This window comes from Calliphora vicina, chromosome 1 (assembly GCF_958450345.1).
Source record: "Calliphora vicina chromosome 1, idCalVici1.1, whole genome shotgun sequence".
In the NCBI taxonomy this organism is placed as follows: Eukaryota; Metazoa; Arthropoda; class Insecta; order Diptera; family Calliphoridae; genus Calliphora; species Calliphora vicina.
The window spans coordinates 125,588,929-125,608,146 of NC_088780.1; the positions used below are offsets into that span (position 1 = coordinate 125,588,929).

The 19,218-nt window shown below is 30.8% G+C and overlaps 3 protein-coding genes and 2 non-coding genes across 5 annotated transcripts; 3 read left to right on the top strand and 2 right to left on the bottom strand.

Annotated features, from left to right (window-relative positions):
- Nucleotides 1–455: 455 nt before the first annotated feature.
- Nucleotides 456–3,096, bottom strand: Atg13 (Autophagy-related 13). The gene has a single exon (XM_065515756.1). The coding sequence runs from the start codon at nt 2,570–2,572 to the stop codon at nt 848–850; it is 1,725 nt and encodes a 574-aa protein (XP_065371828.1). The 5' UTR covers nt 2,573–3,096; the 3' UTR covers nt 456–847.
- A 2,845-nt stretch (nt 3,097–5,941) lies between these two features.
- On the top strand, nt 5,942–7,563 carry LOC135957076 (MKI67 FHA domain-interacting nucleolar phosphoprotein). The gene is made up of 2 exons (XM_065507745.1): nt 5,942–6,141; nt 6,217–7,563. The coding sequence occupies exons 1-2, from the start codon at nt 6,040–6,042 to the stop codon at nt 7,366–7,368; spliced, it is 1,254 nt and encodes a 417-aa protein (XP_065363817.1). The 5' UTR covers nt 5,942–6,039; the 3' UTR covers nt 7,369–7,563.
- A 3,956-nt stretch (nt 7,564–11,519) lies between these two features.
- Nucleotides 11,520–11,592, top strand: TRNAA-AGC (transfer RNA alanine (anticodon AGC)). Its single transcript has one exon. It is a non-coding gene; the product is annotated as a tRNA-Ala (tRNA).
- A 2,919-nt stretch (nt 11,593–14,511) lies between these two features.
- Nucleotides 14,512–19,090, top strand: btn (buttonless). The gene is made up of 3 exons (XM_065502597.1): nt 14,512–14,884; nt 18,581–18,777; nt 18,959–19,090. Exons 1-3 carry the CDS (start codon nt 14,512–14,514, stop codon nt 19,022–19,024), a joined length of 636 nt encoding a protein of 211 aa, XP_065358669.1. The 3' UTR covers nt 19,025–19,090.
- TRNAA-AGC (transfer RNA alanine (anticodon AGC)) lies at nt 18,820–18,892 on the bottom strand. The gene has a single exon. It is a non-coding gene; the product is annotated as a tRNA-Ala (tRNA).
- Nucleotides 19,091–19,218: the final 128 nt, after the last annotated feature.

The window sequence follows — 19,218 nt, forward strand, 5'->3', positions numbered from 1 at the left end:
AAAGATTCAAGTCATTTCACCCTACATTACTTAGTTAGAGTCACTAAAAGTGACAATTGACTTCATGCTATATTACCAGCGATGTATTAAGTAACCAATTGCCTACTCTCTGCACTACAAAGAGCACATACGTATCAAATGACACAAAATATATTATGGATCATAATCAATCAGAATTAGGTATAACAAGTAAGTGCTATATTCGGCTGTGCCGAATCTTATATACCCTTCACCAAAGTGTTTTATAGAACAAAAAACAAATTACCTTACCAGTATACAAATGTTTGTTTTAGCTGAAAAAAATAGCATTGCCAGTTTCCCTAATTCGAGTCCTTAAATAGGTACATACCTACAAACCAATTTCCTATATTTATCTGTTTAATGGAAAAATAATTTAAGAAATTAAAAGAAAATCAAATAAAACTTGCTGAACAAAAATAAAACAACTGAAAATATTTAGTTTTGTGTATGTGTTTTTGTTTTAATAATAATTAAATAATTAAAATATATGTATCTCAACATTTCTCTTCTTTTTTTATATAATAAAACAAATTTTGAACTAAAAACTATACAGTATTTTTTGCGTAATTCAAAAATATAATATTGATAAATACAAAAAAAACGAATATATTTAAAAATATTACAATTTACAATATCAGTACCTTTTTCGTTTAGAAATCTTTTTGTTTAGCATTTTGCATTTTTACACAATATGCATGTATGTATGTTTGTAAGTATATGTATATTATATACTAAAAAAATATATATCTATAAAATATGTATGAATATAATAACCTCTTTTTTCTACTATACACAGATGATTTTTATTTTGTTTGCTCCTTAATATTTAATTGCTCATTTGCAGGCCACCACTGCTGCGACTGCCGGTCGACGAGGATGTTTGCAAATTACCAAATTGTGAGACGAGTTTGTCATAGTCCTCCAGCGAAGTCTCAAACTGTTCCAGCTGTTTGGAGAGGTCATCGACAAAGGAAAAGTCGGCGGAATTTGAGGCGGCCGAGCAGGATTGTGGATTGGCGATTGTTTGGGTATTATTAGCGGCGCAGGAGGAAGTGGTGGGTGGCACAGCTGTAGTCGTTGTTGTCGTACAGATTTCTGCTTGCAACTCGGAGAAGCCTTTTAGGGGAGGGGCATGATAGCAGTCACGGTAGAATTTCGCCAAATCGTTGACATGTGAGGTTGGTGAGGCAAAGGGGAAATTGAGTTCTTTCAACAGATTTTCATCGTCCGCCGAGTGTTGGTTGACCTGCGATATCGGTAAATTAGGTGTAGATCCGTTTGGTGATCTTGTAGTGGCAGGTGGCTGTGGTACAAATAGACTCTTCACGGGTGACTGTGAATGGGTAGAGTTATTGGGCGACTTTTGTAGCAGCAATTGTTGTTGTTGCACATTTTCATCATTTTCTAAACTCTTAAATGCTGCTGAATTGTTGTTTGTGGTGGTATTTGCATTGTTGCTGCTGTTGTTAGTTGAATTATTGTTCAGAGCATTGTTAATGTTGATATTATTCTGATGGCTGTTACCCAAGGGGGATGTTTGCGGTGAATCACATTTACGATTTAAAGACTCTATTGATCCAGTACCCGCACTACCAGCACTTTCATGTCTGGGTTTACGTAGCAGCCATTCAAATGGTGGTGTTTCAGGTAAAACAAAATCATCTTCCGTATATTGGCGCAATTTTCCTATATCAGTAAATGCTCCGGGTCGTAAAGGCTTTTCAATGTCGATTATTTTCTTTTCACCCCCTTGACCAGCAGATTTTTTTCCATTTAAACCGCCGCCATTATGTTTATTGCCCGTTTCGGTGTGTTTGAAATGATTCGAGTCAATCATAATTGCATTTGTATCGCGTGTCCTTGTTTGACCGACAGAGGCCGTGGGCGTTATGGTCATTTTCGTGCGATAAACCACCGACATTACTAGGTTACCCACAATAGTATTCAAGTTGCCGATCCGAACATTTTTGTGGCCCTCTCCCAATGAATGGATCTGGGGTCGTTCGACATATATGCGATAGTAAATACTGTAAGAATCAGGACACTGTCGCCTGGACAGTTTGTATGCGGGTGTGGCACGTGTTAAAGAAATCAACGATTTCAATATCATTCCCATGCGATTGTAGATAGCATGGGCTGTTTTTAAGCAAGGTTGTTCTGTGGCTGTTGAATTGATATTTAGATTCTGACCTTTATCGTTAGTCTCCTTAGACTTGGCAGAGCTTGCAGAAGCTTGCAACTCTAATGACCAGACTTCCAAAATCATTTGATCGCCTTCGGCTGTCTTTAACGATATCTCCACACACAAGGGTAACCGCTTTAAAATTGACTCTCCTGGAGCCAGAGCCAATGCCTTTTTCGTTTCGGCATAAACATCTGGATGGTCTTCGACGACTAAGTTAAACCAATCATTTCCAGCCAATGGATTGCACTTTGTTTGAATTTTCTCACCCAAACGAGACTGCACCACCACTTGGGTGGACTTTAGAGCTAGAAATTTTATAAATTTCTCCAAATCTTTTTCAGCTGCATTAATGCGTTGTGTCGACATTTTGAATTTTTCACTTCTTTATTTTCCTTTTATGTTTTTCTTTGTTTAGCTTTTGCTTTGGAAATTCTTAGAATTTGATGTAGTTTTTTTTACGAAATTTTTATTTTTATTTGCGTTTAGTATATTTTTTCTTTAATAGTTTTGCTTAAATATTTCAATTTATTTTATGTATTTTTTGCCATAATCACTAAAACCTCCGCATTTTTGTGCATTTTTTTTATTTGTCAAAAACCAGAATTCGCTTTTTTTAGTTTTTCTTTTTGCTTGCACTGTTTTTGTAATTGCAATGGCATGTAATTTTTTTCTTCACTTATTTTTACACACCCTTTTTTGTTTTTTTTAAATATTTTTGCGTTGACACAATTAATAATAAATTTGTTTCTTTTTTTATTTTGTTTATGTATCCACGTATGTATTTTTGCTAGATTTATTATTTTTCACATATTTTTATCGCGTAGAAACAAAGGAATTTCGTTATAATTCATTTAGTGTTTTTCTTTTCGTATTTCTTGTTGCCTTATCCGTTATGGACTGATATCACGCTCACGAAAAAAATAACTTTGGTCGTTCAAAACGAAATGCTGCTAACACAGTTGGAAAAAAAGTAGAGTAGTAGTAGAAACACTCCGGTTCATCTGGCTCACGTCAACCGCTTTACACACAAACGCCATGTATGTATATATTGAATTAGATTGGTTTGAAGACCTCTTATTTCTGTTTACGAAAAACCAAATAATATAAAAAATGGTTTTGCTCATCTCAGCAGTTTGATGATCCAAAAATGTGTACTACTAAAAATTATTTTTGGCAGTGTTGCATTTTACATACGGACAAATGTGTACTAAATTATTTGGTACGATTCTGACGTCACGTACGCATATTTAAGTACTAATATGTTGCCAGATGTGTTTTTTACAAAGTTGCCGATAGTCTTAGATTTTTTAAATATATTTATTAATTTAAGTGTCCGTTATCCCTAAAGTACTCTTTTAGCACGACTACCATTCTCTCTAAAATGCCGTTACATATATAAATGCAATTATCGTTAAGCTGCCCAGTGTGATTTGTTCGTGTTGGACTTGTTAATGGGGCTGTGCGCGTACAAAATCACAAGTAATTGAACATTTTCAATCACAAATCAGGCGAACAAATCATTCCGTGTGTGGCCAGCTTTACCGAAATAATAACAATATCGTTAACTCCCTTTTACAAAGCAGAAATTGAAAGGCAGACAGACGAAGTTTGTGGGCGAGGTTTAGGTTAGTTCAAAAGAGAATGAGAAAAATGTCTGCCTTTCAATTTCTGCATTGTAAAAGGGGACTACCACCAAAAATCATTATTTTATTCTATATATATTTTAATATGTATATAAAAACAAATTTTATTTTTCATAATTTAGAGAAAATAATATCAACTGATTTTTAATTATTGTAAATTTGAATTCATTATCGTTACCATTAAAAGTTTCCTAGATAACAGCAATAACAGTATTGTAGAGGTAACGGTATACAGTTAAACCAAAATAATCCAAATTGGCATTATTGTTACCTTATAACTGTTTTGTATCGATGTTTTTATACCCTTCACCTTCGTGAGAAGGGTATATATAAGTTTGTCATTCCGTTTGTAATTTCTACATTTTTCATTTCCGACCCTATAAAGTATATATATAGATAGCGGAGTCGATTAAGCCATGTCCGTCTGTCCGTCCGTCTGTCTGTTGAAATCAATTTTCTGAAGACCCCAGATATCTTCGGGATCCAAATCTTCAATAATTCTATCAGACATGCTTTCGAGAATTTTGCTATTCAAAGACATTTGCAACGACGTATATAAGACCATAGTAAGATGGACCTACAATGGGTCAAAATCGAAAAAAAAAAATTTTAACCCAAAAAAATTTAAAATTAAAAAAAAAAATTTTTAAATTTAAAAAAAATAAAAAATTTTAAAAATTTAACATAACAATCAAAAAAAATTTTTTTCAAAAAACTGAAAAAAAATTAAATTTTGTTTACCTAAAAATATTTAAAATTTTGAAGCATAATTTGGTGAAGGGTATATAAGATTCGGCACAGCCGAATATAGCACTCTTACTTGTTTTTTAATAAAACTTGTAGTTTTTGGCTTTATTCGGCTTTTGATTGAAAAACTACCAAATTTTCTTTAGTTTTTCCATACAAATCAAAAGTTACCTTCTATCTCGCTTTGGATAAAAAACCAGTAAAAACTACAAAAAACACAGCTTACAATATTGAGCTTTATGATTATGATGTCAAAAAGAAAAAAAAAATAAATGTGAAAAATATTTTAAACATATTTAAATTTGTTTTAAATAGAAATAGAAAAAATGGAAAATAAATTTAATTGTATAAATGGGTATGTAGGTATATATCAGATATTCGATTTAATTAATTAAATTTGAGCTTAATTCACTAACATTTTAATTTGTAATTAAAAAATGTCCCACATTCCAACAATTTTTTCCCAAAACCTAATTATTTGTCATCATTCAAAGCTTTTTTTTAAATTGAATTAATTTAATTCATCGTTGAATTAATTAATAATAGAATTAATTCATAAAATTCAACCTTTGAATAATTAAATTTTTGTTAAATCTAATTTAATACATATCTAATTGTAACGAAAAATTTATTTAAAATATTTTTTGTTAATTCAATTAATTTTTATAATTTACAAAATCATTTTAAAAAAAAGTAATTAAGTAATTGAGTTTGAGATTGTCAAATTTTCTTTATATTTTTTGTTAACGAATATTTAAATAGAAAATATTGAAAAATTTTAAGTTTTTTAAATTGTGTTTCGAAAAAATATGTGCAATACAATATGATATAACACATTAAAATCGAGTGAGTTGCAGTGAGATTGAATCTCAAAAGTCCAACGGATGACCAAAATAACTAGATTCTGTTGTTTGTTTTTTAAATTTTCAGTCATTTGATAATTAAATAAATATTGTCTTTGTTGCCGAGACGCTGATTAATACGCCTTGATAAAAACTAAAAAATTTTAGACATTTTGTACATAATCGAATTGCAGAAACATTTAGAAATGCGCATCAATAAATAGGGAAACATTGTATTTTTTAGGTAAGAAGTTGAATAAATCGAAAAGTCGTCTTTTCATAAATTACCAAAAGTCGAATAGTTGATTATTCAAAAATGTAAAATGGTTGAAGGATCAAAAAGTCGAGTTTTCAAAATCGAAAACGAATTGTCGATTCAACTATAGCACCCTGTATTGTATTTGTACTGATTAATATATACCAAAGCTTATCGTTTGATGAATGCTTTACATACATACAACCCTGCTTTATAACTTATGTATAACACTTTTCTATAGCGGCTGTGTTTTCATAGATCTTATTTTGTTTAGTGCACGTGTGTGAAGAAAATTAAAATTTTACTAAATTACATTTTAAAAGTTTAACACTAATATTTTTCAAAATGGCTCCAGTAAAAAAACAAAAGCCAAATAAATCACCCAAAACTAATGATAAACAAAATGTGGTGGTTCAAAATGCCGATGAAACAGTTGTTTCAGGACAGGTACCGTATTCTAACTGTTCATTAATCATATGAAACGTGCTGAAATATCTATTTTTCTAAAAAATATTTTTACAGCTACAAAAGAAAATTAACAAAAAACAACAGCACCCCAAAAAAGATGCCAAAGGTGTTGTCTTTATCAAACATTTACCACACGGCTTCTTTGAGGAGCAATTGAAAAAATATTTCGAACAATTCGGCAATGTAACCCGGGTACGCTTGGCCCGCTCCAAACGCACTGGCACCAGCAAGGGCTATGCTTTTGTTGAATTCGAATACCCCGAAGTAGCAGAAGTTGCCGCCGAAACTATGGATAACTACCTGATGTTTAAAAAACTGGTCAAGGCCTCATACATACCACCGGAGAAGCAACAATTCAATTACTTCCGCACATCAGTGAAAAAAATCAGAAATAAGTCGGGAAAAACAGTGTGGGTTTCCAGCAGAACTGCTTCTGTACAGCAAAAAATGAAGCAACACAACGATTGGTCTGAAGAAAACTATCAGAAACGCACAGAAAAACAATTGGCTAAACTTAAAAAAATGGGTAAAAAATATGCTCATCTTGGAATTGATATTAATGAAATTATCGCGCAACCTAAGATTTTAACCGAAGATGAGAAAAAGGCTTTGGACGAATCCAAAGCAAAGGCAGCCGAAGAAGAAAAAGCTGCCAGCAGCTCAAAAGCATTGAAACGGAAAACTCCAAATGAGGACGCTTCCTCCAGCAAACAACAGAGCTCCAAGAAATCGAAGAAAAAAGTTTCACTAGAAGATCTATTGGGAAACACTATACAAGAAGATTCTGAAGATGAAGATTACATAGCTATGGCTGAAGATAGTGAAGAAGACGCTGAAGTAAATGAGCAATCTTCCGATGAAGAAACTTACGGTTTTACTAAAGAATCGGATGATGATAAAGACGAGGATGACAGTGAAAATGAAAGCGAGGAAGATCATATACCAATTGTTGCGAAGAAACCCAAAAAGAATTTTGGCAAATCATTAAAAGCTTCAAACGTTGAACGTTTTGATCAAATGCTAAAGCGTAAACCTCACACTGGCGCTATTAACAAAATCAATAAGAAAGCCATAAAGCAACCTGCAACAGTTTCGAAAAATAAGGGTACTTTACAAATGACTGCCGCCAAAGAAGTGGCCAAACCACTGTCTAAAGTTAAGGGCAAATTAGGAAAGGCCAACAAAAATGTTAAGAAAGTCAAATAGTTGGCTGTATGATTTTTTATTTTTGCATACTTTCTAAAAACTCCAACTTATTTTAAAAATTGGTATGTTTTTCGTTTGTTTCTATAAGTTCTTTTTTCCCAATATTTTTTTAATATTTTTATGTATATAATTTTAATAAAAATTTGCAAATATTATTCCGTTTGGTTTTTTACAAATGGAAAATTTAAAGTAAAATTGTTTTTATTGAGAAGTGGGTAAAAACGTTTATTAACCCCCCCCCATGTCACAGAATTCCATTCCGATCGTAGTGGTATTAATTCCGCACTTTACTTTAGAAAAAGTAAAACGAAAATCGCTAGACCTTTTTGGCTTCTGATTGAAATTAATATATTAAATAAAAAAAAATAATTCCTTCAGAATGAAACCACTTTCAGCTTTCTAAGTGGAATTGATATTAGTGTGTAATTATATTTATTATAATTATTAAATTCTTTACCAAAAATAGACTTAATCTATCTATCTTCTATATAAATAAAAATCAAATGTCGTTCGTTGGTAATTGCATCAGTTGAGAACGGCTGGACCGATTTGATAAAAACAAATTTTACGAAAAGAAAACTTGACCATGCCCACTTTTTTAAATTTATCTATAATCGGAAAACGGCTGCACCGATATGGCTAACAAGTGTTTTACAGAAGGAAAAATTGTCCACGCCCACTTATCAAATACATCTGCAAATATGTAACCAAAGGCAGTGACATGGCTGAGTTAGCGTGAATAATTCCAACGATGAAGTCACTCAACTTTAAATGGGCCGCTATGTAAGCAGTAACGAAGCAATTTGGCGCATTTTTTCATTTGCTATACATGAGTTGTTCATTTAGCCGTACATCTAGAAAATGGTCAAAGAGTGTACTTTACTGAGGAGAATGTATTACAATGTGTTGATCGACCGCCATATACAACATTGACCAGATGTTTTGAAATGTGCCGAAATAATGAATTTGCCCGAACGCTGCTATACTTCGAAATGCCAAGATATTACTTGGAATCAATCGTCAAAGAAATTTTAACGGAAAGCGGAAACAAGAAAATCCAGTTCCAGGTTTCCCCCATTTATTTTCAAACGATGCATTAGGTCACATTTACATCCAAGAAACGCGTGTTTCTATTTGCGTTTGCTATTAGTCAACGTTCGTGGCCCAACATCATTCCATGATTTGCGAACTATAAATGGTGAATTTTGTGACACGTATAGAGAAGAGTGTCAACACTTGCGATTGTTAGAGAATGAAATGCTCATCAAATACGAACTATGTTTTCGATAATTATCTCAACATGCTCGCCATCCAAACCGACTGATTTGTGGAGCAAATACAAAGATGCCATGTGTGATATTATTTTGCATCAGATGGGTACTGAGCGAGAAAATTTACAACGAGGCTTTGATATTAATTGAGGACATGTGCTTGATGATGTCGAACAAGGTATTATCCGATGCCCGAAGTTTTTAACCAAGAGTTGCGACAAGAAATACTATCAGCCCAATTATGAATAAAAAATTCCGCGGAAGTTTGTTCCCCGGGAGTTTTTTCCCATTGAATTTGAATAGGAGAAATGAGAAAAGGGGAAAAACTCCCGGGGAATTTTTATTCATAATTGGGCTGTATGTGATTGAGGGAATCAGTTCAAACAAACGTTCCACTGTTGAATTGACAAAAAAAGTATGCGTACACTCTTTTGAATGTTGTGAAAGATGGAACGGATGGGATTTTTTTTGCGCTTCCGGCGTAACTGTAGAAACTTTTTTCATCGCATTGATTTTGCAACGATAGGCTCGCAGAATGATAATGCACTTGCTTCATCAGGAATTGTAGCTACGTTGTTGAAAGGCGGTCCAACTGCTCATTCAGGGCTTAAGTTTCCATTTAATATGCAAATGAGTCTACAATGGCGAATAAAAAGTATTTAGAGGCATTAGATACTGTTAGCAGGTGATTTACTGCAAACATTGCCAGTGATTCCACGGTCAACACCAGCCGGTGAAAGGACAACTTCAACCGTTTTGTGGAAAAACGTCAAGAAACTCAAATTGGCTGTGAACATGCGTGTCGAGCTGCAGAACGATCAATCCGAACACATCCTAAAGGTGTTTCCAAACATTGCAAAAAATTATAAAAATCATGATTGGTTGAGCGAGAGTGCTATATTATTGACGAATTCAATTTTAAGATTCAAAGTGAAATTGGTGACGTACAAATCGGTGGATTCCGCTACTTCCCAAAATGATGTCGTCAACTATCAAACCGAGTTTTTAAACTCGGATTACCGCCTCACAATCTCCAACTGAAAGTCGGATCGGCAATCATAATGTTACGAAACATAAACCAACCACGTCTTTGTAATGGCACCCAAATTGCGGTAAAAAAAACCTGATGCATAAGCAACAATACATAAAGCAAAGTACAAAGGAAGACGCTTTGATAACAATGGCCTGTTACCGTGTCGGAACACAATCAGCATTATATGTTTACACCCCAGACAACAAAACAAAAAATGTCATGTAGGTATCATAGAGCATTTCAATGAACGAAATTATTATGAAATTTGGACAGGCCGACACACGTTGTCCTAGTATACATATAAAACATATAATTTATTAGAACAAAATCGATCGTAATAATAACACGAAATTGAAACCATCCGAACGAAATCAAATTTTTTTACAAAAATAATTTTTAATATATTGTCTGTGAAAAATCGGTTGAGATATAGGGCAACACTTGTTTACTCAAAATTTAGATATACAGGCATGTTACAGAATTCCATTACTTCAAAAAGAGTAAAACGAAAATATCTTTCAATTTGTTTTTCTAAAATGTACCTACCAAACTTTTGTTTTAATATAAAAAACACTGTCAAATTAAAATCAGAATACAGAATAAATACAGAATCATAAAATATTTTTGGAATTAACAAATTACACGGAATATGAAGAACCAAGAAGAACCTAAATTCGATCGGAATAAAAACTACGGAATTGAAACCATTCCGATGGAAATGTGTGACTGTATTAATGGTGACAAAATTAAAAAAACGCATTTTTAGGGTCGTATATTTAAGCTCAATTTTTGGCAATCTTTGGGAAATTTCACAATAATTAATCATATTGAATTTGACTTACCATTTTTAAAAAACAAAAAAAAATTCTTTATAGAAAAATATTCACTTATTTTTATATCATTTATCACCACTTTCTAATTTCACAAAACAAAAATATTATTTTTTGAACGCGCCAATTTCTATGAAACCCAACACCGGCTGACACAAACAGTATATATTTATTTTTGCTTTAATTTTTATTATAGACACTCTGTTGTGTCCTTGAAATTTTTGAATTAACGGAATTTGATAGTTTTTAATTACAATTTTTTTTAATTGACATTTCTTTCTCCTTACGTTCTATGTGTTTATTCTATAGGCAAGCGTATATATAATTTTGTTATTCCGATTGTAATTTCTAAATATTTGGTAAGATTTAGTTTTCATGTGCTGAATTTATTGTTGGGGGATACGCTAGTTCCCCACAAAGTATATATGTATCGTTACCAGAATATTTTTTTTTTTTATAAGCCCACATTTTCGTTAATTTCGATTAATGGTCCGTCCGCTCATATATCATATTTAGCCAAAAAATCTCGACTTAAAAATCGAAGCACCCAAATAAATATCTAATATGTATATATGATTGATAAATCAATATATAGTCCCGCTTAAGTTGTTATTTAAATTCTGGAATATCGGCACTCAAATGGCTGAGATATAAGCAAAAAACCACGACTACCCACATTTTATATGGATGACTAAGTATTTAAAATAGACAATATGGGGATCTAATGATAGACATTTCAAAGACTTTTTTCTCACCAACATTTTTTTTCACTAAATGTATGTACATACATGTTTTTGCCAACAACATATTTTCACCATAAATTTTTTTATTTTTTACAACAATACAGAATATTGCCGTCTGAAAAGGTCCTAACTAAATATTGTTCTACCACTAGGCTTTGAATACGGTATTGTGTCTATTTTTAAACCATAATAATACATAGTTGACATACAAATCATATAATGAAAATAGATTTTCTTGATAAGTTATGCCTTCTTTGCCTTTGGATGACGACATGGGGATGTAGCTCAGATGGTAGAGCGCTCGCTTAGCATGTGAGAGGTACGGGGATCGATGCCCCGCATCTCCAAATTTTTTAAATTTTTTTTAATAATTTTAATTTTTTACGAAATATCAAATCAAGTAACAGCAAGTTGACCACAATATTTGGAATATAATAATTTATGACTAGATTATCAAAAAAACTACAGATCAAAGCAAATTTATTTACAGGTTTAACCAATTCAACAACAAATACAACTTTACCAAAAACAACATTTATTTTTGTAAAATTAAGTGTGTTCGCGTACTTTCCAATAAAAATTATCCAGTAACTTTAGTTTAGAGCGTAAAAATTCATTTACTCTCAATCTAAAAAAATATCCAAAAAAGTACGCGGACAACAATTTGTAAAAATAAATTGTATTTTATTATAAATCAATTTGAAACGTTTGTTTTGTGTTATTATACTTCTTTTCTATGCAAGACTTGTAAATTGTATTAATTTTCAACTTTTTTGTTTTGTTTACATTTGCAACAATATGTTTTAAACATATTTTTATGTTGATATTTTTTACTGGGCAAAAAATGTCCAGTAAAAAATATCATGTTCTCTATCTACGAACTGTCACTTTTAACACTCTCTTGCTCTCTCGTTACAAGTTTTTAAAAGTAAACGAACGGAATCCCGTAACTTCCAGTGATAATTTGTACAAATTATTACAAATTATCAAGTACGCGAACACAATTATTATTTGATAGCTGTCAAACAGCTAAACAACAGCAGAATGCAAAAATCAAAAACAGGGGTGAAAATAAATAAATATGTACGTGAAATTTACTTTCAATAATTACTCCATTCATTTTTATTTTTTTTCGTAAGATTAAAGAAAAACAATCCAACAAATTTCGCCAAGAACAATAGGTAATATATAACATGGATAAGAAAAAAACACCTGTTTGTCCAAAATTTTGACCCCTCTAACTCAAAAAGGGACACAATTTTTCAATCCTGTTGAAAAACTATGTCTAAATAATATCTGATGACATCGGTTTTAACAATTTGTTCACTTCACATGAAATCCCCATAATTGGTATTAAGTATTTCTGCAAGGCAGTTTTTTTGGCCTTTTTTCGTTATTTCTTTATCATTTTCCGTCGGATCTTAATGTATGATATATCAATGTTTTTCTCCTAGGTTAGCAAAAGTTTAATGATTTCTTGCGAAACAGAGGTAGGAACCGAGATCTGATGGATAAATACCAGAACGGGATACTTAAGGTCAATGGCCCTTATAAGGGCTCTAAAGAGCCTTTTAAAGATTTTTCACTTGATATGATCTATTTACATTGCTATCATACATCATGCTCGGTTCACCATGTGAAAAATTGAAAAATGTCACAACGCTTGTTTTTTAAATGGAACAAAAACGGCTAAAGAGTTTTGCTCCAAACTTTGCACACTGGGCAAGAACTTCAATATCTAAAATTTCTCCGTTCTGCTTTACAATGCAATGCTTAGTTTCTGAGATATTTATAGCGAAATGTCAAAAAACTATGAATTTTGCGTTGGAAAAACGTTTTTTTTATATGTACTATGTATATTGTTAATTATAGTATGTAAATAAAAGATAAATAACGCTAATTGTTATTAAGATCAACCAAAATTAAAATTGTTTGTCCCTTACCAAAGCCTTAGGTATAAAACGACAAAAACTATTTAATAAATCCTTTATAATTATTACTTTGAGTGATTTATTTTTTATAAGAAAATATAGACCACAATTAGGGTATTTTGATTATATGAATGAGTTATTTTTGGTCTCTGATTTTCACTTATTCTGACGTTTTGTTTTAAAATCTCAATTTTCTTTAAAACAAATGAACTCAGCACGTTTGCTCACTAAGCTAATGATTAATTTTTTTAAACATTATAATGCTATAAAATACATATTTTAAATTCTTATGTATAAATTATTTGGGGAATATAATTTATAAAAATATGTACTTACATACACATGTTGTAAAAAAGTATGTTATTTTCATTATGCCCAAAGACACACGACATAGTGCCCCTTAAAAAAATACTACACTCGATGTAGAAAAACATTCAAATAAAAATGATCCATATGCTACAAAACAAATGATGTCTAATAGAAAAATCTTTGATTTCACTAATAAAAAAATAAAAGAAAGAAAATTGGCTAAAGTTGCACACACATATGTAGAATTATCACACATTTATAATAAAAAAGCGGCAAATGATTTGATCGTTGGAACCACGATTGAAAAGCTAAGCAAATGGCGCATTAAAACTTTTCCTTTAAGTAACGGCAAGCATCTCCAAATGTTTGAAATAGAAAATAACAAACAAGTAGAAGACATAGTAGAAGTAAGTGCATTCCAAATAGGAAGTAATTATGAAGAGTAATAAAAACACATATGGGAGAGTTATGTTTTAAGTAAACACTAGGAATAACCGATTATGTATATGGGTACGTGGGTGGGTGTGTGAGAGAACAATTATGAAAATACTTCCGTAATAATCATAATCATATTTCACAAAATAAACAAACAATATTCATAAAATATGACAAAAAAAAATAAATCACAAAAAATCGACCACACAATTGTCAAAGCAATTGCATTCAGAATTATGTACATATTAAGTACAAAAACATAATTGTGACATCTCATTTATGCCCATACATCTGTATTTATATAATAATAAAATAATAATGTTTGTTGTTATTTCTTTATGGCCTTTTTGTTTTGTTTACTTTGCCAGCTACCATATGTATGTATGTCTGATGGAAACACCATATTAACCAATCAAAACACTTGCTCCCTTCAACTTGTCAACCAATCAGAAACAAGTGTGTACATTTAACTGTAAAACTCATTTGTAAGAAAAGAATTTATAGTTGACATCATAATAAGATTAAGAAAAAAATCTTTTAGTTTGAATTCAAATTTAAACGGAATTAGTTCGACAGCCAGTGCCAGCTAACATGCAAAATAATCTGGATGATTTTTTCTTTTGTGACAATTCGGAACAATCATATTCCCTTAATAGTAATTACAGAACTCCCGTGAATGACTCATATCGTAATATACAAACCTATTATATGGATCAGTTTAATCAAAGTTATACTAACACAAATAGTATGTGTGTTAGTTCGTCTACGGAACGTTTAGTGGTTAATGATCGTAACAATTATACTTCCTATAATCAAAGTTATCAGAATTACAACAATTGTACTTCATATGATTGCAACAATTGGAATTTATTATATCAGTGTGATAATGTTGGTGTTGAAAAAAATTTGTTCGAAAATAAAATAAAAGAGAGCAGTACGAAGTTGGAGCAAGAAATTAAGAAAGGTATGATGTACTTATTGAAATATCAAATTAAAGTACCTAAATGAATTTTATGCCAAATCATTCGCAAATTTTTTCATGATTTTGCTGTTCGATTTCAAAAATGCTAATGGAAAATAACAATCCAAAAAATATTCATCGAATTGTTATTGAATATTTCTGCATATTTTATAATGAATATATCAAGAAGTTTTAGTGCACAACATGGATATCCCAGATACATCGCGAAAAACGAAATATAGCTACCAAGAATCTAATTAATTTACTAAATAGCTTATTGTTTCTCATTTAAAATTTGGTATTGAATATACCAGCCAAAGCAAAGAAATTTAATAATAACGCTCTCCTGTAAAATTTTCTTTTTGTAACATACGATAATTTTGCGCAAAGTGGTCGATATGTACAGTAGTGGTCAAAACATTTGGAACTGAGATCTCATTTTAACTTTTCGTTGACTATTTTTCTCCAAGTCACATTTCGTTACTAAAATTTATTTTTTTAATGCTATTATACATTGTTTTTGTTAAAAATATAAAAAAAGACAAATTCCGTTAAAGTAAAACAACAAAAAATTAATTTTAAAAGATGTATTCAAAATGCAGCTGTTCAAAATATTTGCAACTCTTATTACTCTTACTCTTAACTATACTATTAACACTAACAAATGCTAGGAAATAACGGTAATCGCATTCCTTTTATTAATTCATGATTTAGATCTTTGCATTTTATTAAAAAACTCATAATAATTATTTTGCTATAAGAGTTTTAATTAGATATTGGAAGCACTAACATCATAAGAATTAATTTTGTGAAAAATGCCAGGAAACAAATACAATTCTGTATTCAAGGTCAAAGTTTTAAATGACTTTAAACATGGAATTTCTCAAAAAGATATTTCCATAAAATATTCCGTACCAAAATCAACAATTTGCCGCATTGTTAATAGTGGTAACATCCATACAACTCACAAAGGAGGAAGACCCCGTATTACTACTGTAAGAGAAGACAGAAAAATTAAGAATTTTTACACGAAATATCCTAAAGCAGTTGCTAGAGAAGTTAAAACTGAACTTTACATCGATGCCAGTCTTTCCACAATTAAAAGAAGAGCCCGAGAATATGGTCTTAGAAGTTTTAGATGCACAAAAAAACCCTTTGTGTCGGAAAAAAATAGAAAAGCTCGGCTTGACTTTGCCCGCACCCATTTAAATTGGACTCAACTGCAATGGAAGAACGTACTATGGTCCGATGAGTCCAAATTCAACCTCCGGGGTTCAGATGGAAGAGCCTACATTCGACGACCACGAGGCGAAAAGTTTAATCCCAGATATACAACCGCCACAGTGAAGCACGGTGGTGGAAACATTATGGTGTGGGGGTGTTTTTCGGAAATGGGATTGGCCCAATTCACCGGATTACTAATACAATGACGGCCACAATATATAGAGACCTTTTAAGCTCAGTTATGCTTCCATATGCAGAATGGGAAATGCCACTTTCATGGACATTCCAGCACGATAACGACCCTAAACATACGGCAGGGGTTGTAAAAGTATGGTTGGAGGAACATAATATTAGTGTCATGTCGTGGCCGCCATAATCTCCCGATCTCAACCCGATTGAGAACATGTGGATGATTGCAAAACGGAATATTGGTAATAAAGTATTCCGAAATGGTGATGAACTTTTCGCCGAGTTGGAAAAGCAGTGGAATGAAATTCCCGAAGATTTTATTAAAAAGCTAATAACCTCAATGCCTAAAAGATGTTCAGAGGTAATAAAAAATAACGGCTATGCTACAAAATACTGAATATTAAAATAAATTTTTAGATTTGTATAATATTTTCTTTAAGAGTTGCAAATGTTTTGAACACTTGTATTTAGACTAATTTCGTTAAACTTGATTTTTTTTATTGTTGTAAATTTATGAATATTTTGTTTGTTTTTGTAAAATAATATGCAATAACAGAATTTAATAAAAAAATAAAAAAAGTACACTGGAAGTCTTTGTTAAAAAAAAATAAAGAATTAGACAAAATGTGATTTCAGTTGCAAATGTTTTGAACACCACTGTATGAATAAAAAATTAATGGCTTCGACTGGTGTTGAACCACTATCTTCACGTTTTTCAGTTAAATACACTAGACAACTGTGCTAACATGTGTAAAAATAAGTATATATTCTAAAGAGGCGGATTATTGAAGTACATAATATTTTTTAAGGAAACTACCGGGAACGCGCATCCGATTTTAGTTTTTATCATATTATTTTCAAAAAAAAGCATTATAAATTCGCGTGCGAATGTTCCCTCTCATATAAAGAAAATAGTTATTACTTTTTATGCTTGTATTATAGTAATGCTTGTAATGTAAAATTACATAATTTTTGAAATTGACCAAAAAAATACAAAAAAATGTGTAAAATATGAAGGAACTGAAATCGATCTGGTTATTGGAATGATAGATAATTGCAGCTGAAATTTATAGTACTTACTCTTGATACTTTACAGTATTGGATGTAATTTACACTTAACCTCTAATAGCCCCTTTTAATTTGTACTGGCCTTTCAAATTTTTTTTTAATTTAGTTTCTATAGATTTAAAACTAGTTTCTAATCACTTCACTTTTATATAAAAAGAACACGCAAAAACTCCGTAATAACTAAGTGGAATGGTTAACTGCTAACTGTTTTATAAAAACATATGTATGCTAATTTGTAAAAAAAAAAAAACTTTTTAGAAAAAAACCCAGGCTACTTCGATTCAAAAGTAAAAAAAATCACATTTTTCTAATATTAATATGACAGGAAAATACCTTTGACTTTACAGCACTATAAATAACTATATAGTTATATAACCAAAATAATAATGATACTGCATATTCTGAAGTGTTAAGAAAAATGTTATTAAACATTTTATAAATATTTAAAAAACAAAAAAAAACATTTTTGGCTGGAATTTACCACCGTGCGTGCAATGTGTTATGTTATTGTGTTGTAAGTCAATTCCTTTTTAAAATTCTTATTAAAAAATTATTTAAGAAAACATTTATTGTTATTTTTAGTCAGGTCATCAATACATACATACATTAATTTTCGAATGGTTAATCCATTGTTGAAAATGACTTTGTCCACAAAATTGATTAATATGATGATCTCATTGTTAAATTTTAAAAGTTCTTTTTTAACCAATTATATGATAATTAAATTATTAATTAAAAATTATGATGGAGTGTTAACAATTTTACACAGAAAAACTATTTCCTAGACAGTTTCAATTCAAATATTTATCACGTATTGAATTCATATTTGAATCAACTCAGAAAAAACTATTTCCTAAACAGTTTCAATTCTAATATTACGTATTGATATGGTTTCAATTATTTCATAATTGAATCAAGTATTCATGTGCTCAAAAACAAAATTTTCTAATATTTTCTACTGAATTTTGAATTTGATAAATTTTACAATTGAATATACAATTTTCGTTATTGGTTGAACTTTAATAAAAAAATTATTGAATGTACAATTTTCGTAATTGAAAAATACAAAAAATAACTAAAATGTGATTTCAATTATTTTCAATAACTTTTTTTTATTCAATTTGAAAACTTATAATTGTGGCCTATAACTCTAATAATATACATATATATATATAAATATACTATATATGAACCTCTACATTATTTTATTTCCTTTAGATTCTATTGAAACAGCGTGCTGCATTAATAATAGTATACCAAATTTATCATCAACCGTATCTTCAACGCGCAAAGAACGTACGGCATTTACAAAGGAACAAATTAAAGCACTAGAAAATGAATTTTTACATGCAAATTATTTAACCAGATTACGAAGATACGAAATAGCAGTGGCATTGGATTTAACAGAAAGACAGGTAATATTTAAAAAAAAAAAAAATAAGAATATAAAATAATTTTGGAGATGCGGGGCATCGATCCCCGTACCTCTCACATGCTAAGCGAGCGCTCTACCATCTGAGCTACATCCCCATGTTGTACTCTTTAGACAAAGTCAGTACTTATTTGTAAAATCTATTTTTATTCTATGTTTTCCAGGTTAAAGTGTGGTTTCAAAATAGACGCATGAAGTGGAAAAGATTAAAAATGGAAAAACAGCTGTAATAATTTAAATTTATTATAACAAATCAAAATTAAAAACATCAAAACATACAAAAAAAATATTAAAACAAAACAAATTTGTTATTGTGGATGGGACACATTTTTTGCAAGACATTCACAATAATTTATTTACTTGTTTCTATTGTGAATGGAAACACATTTCTTACCAACGATTCACAATAATTTATTTACTTTAT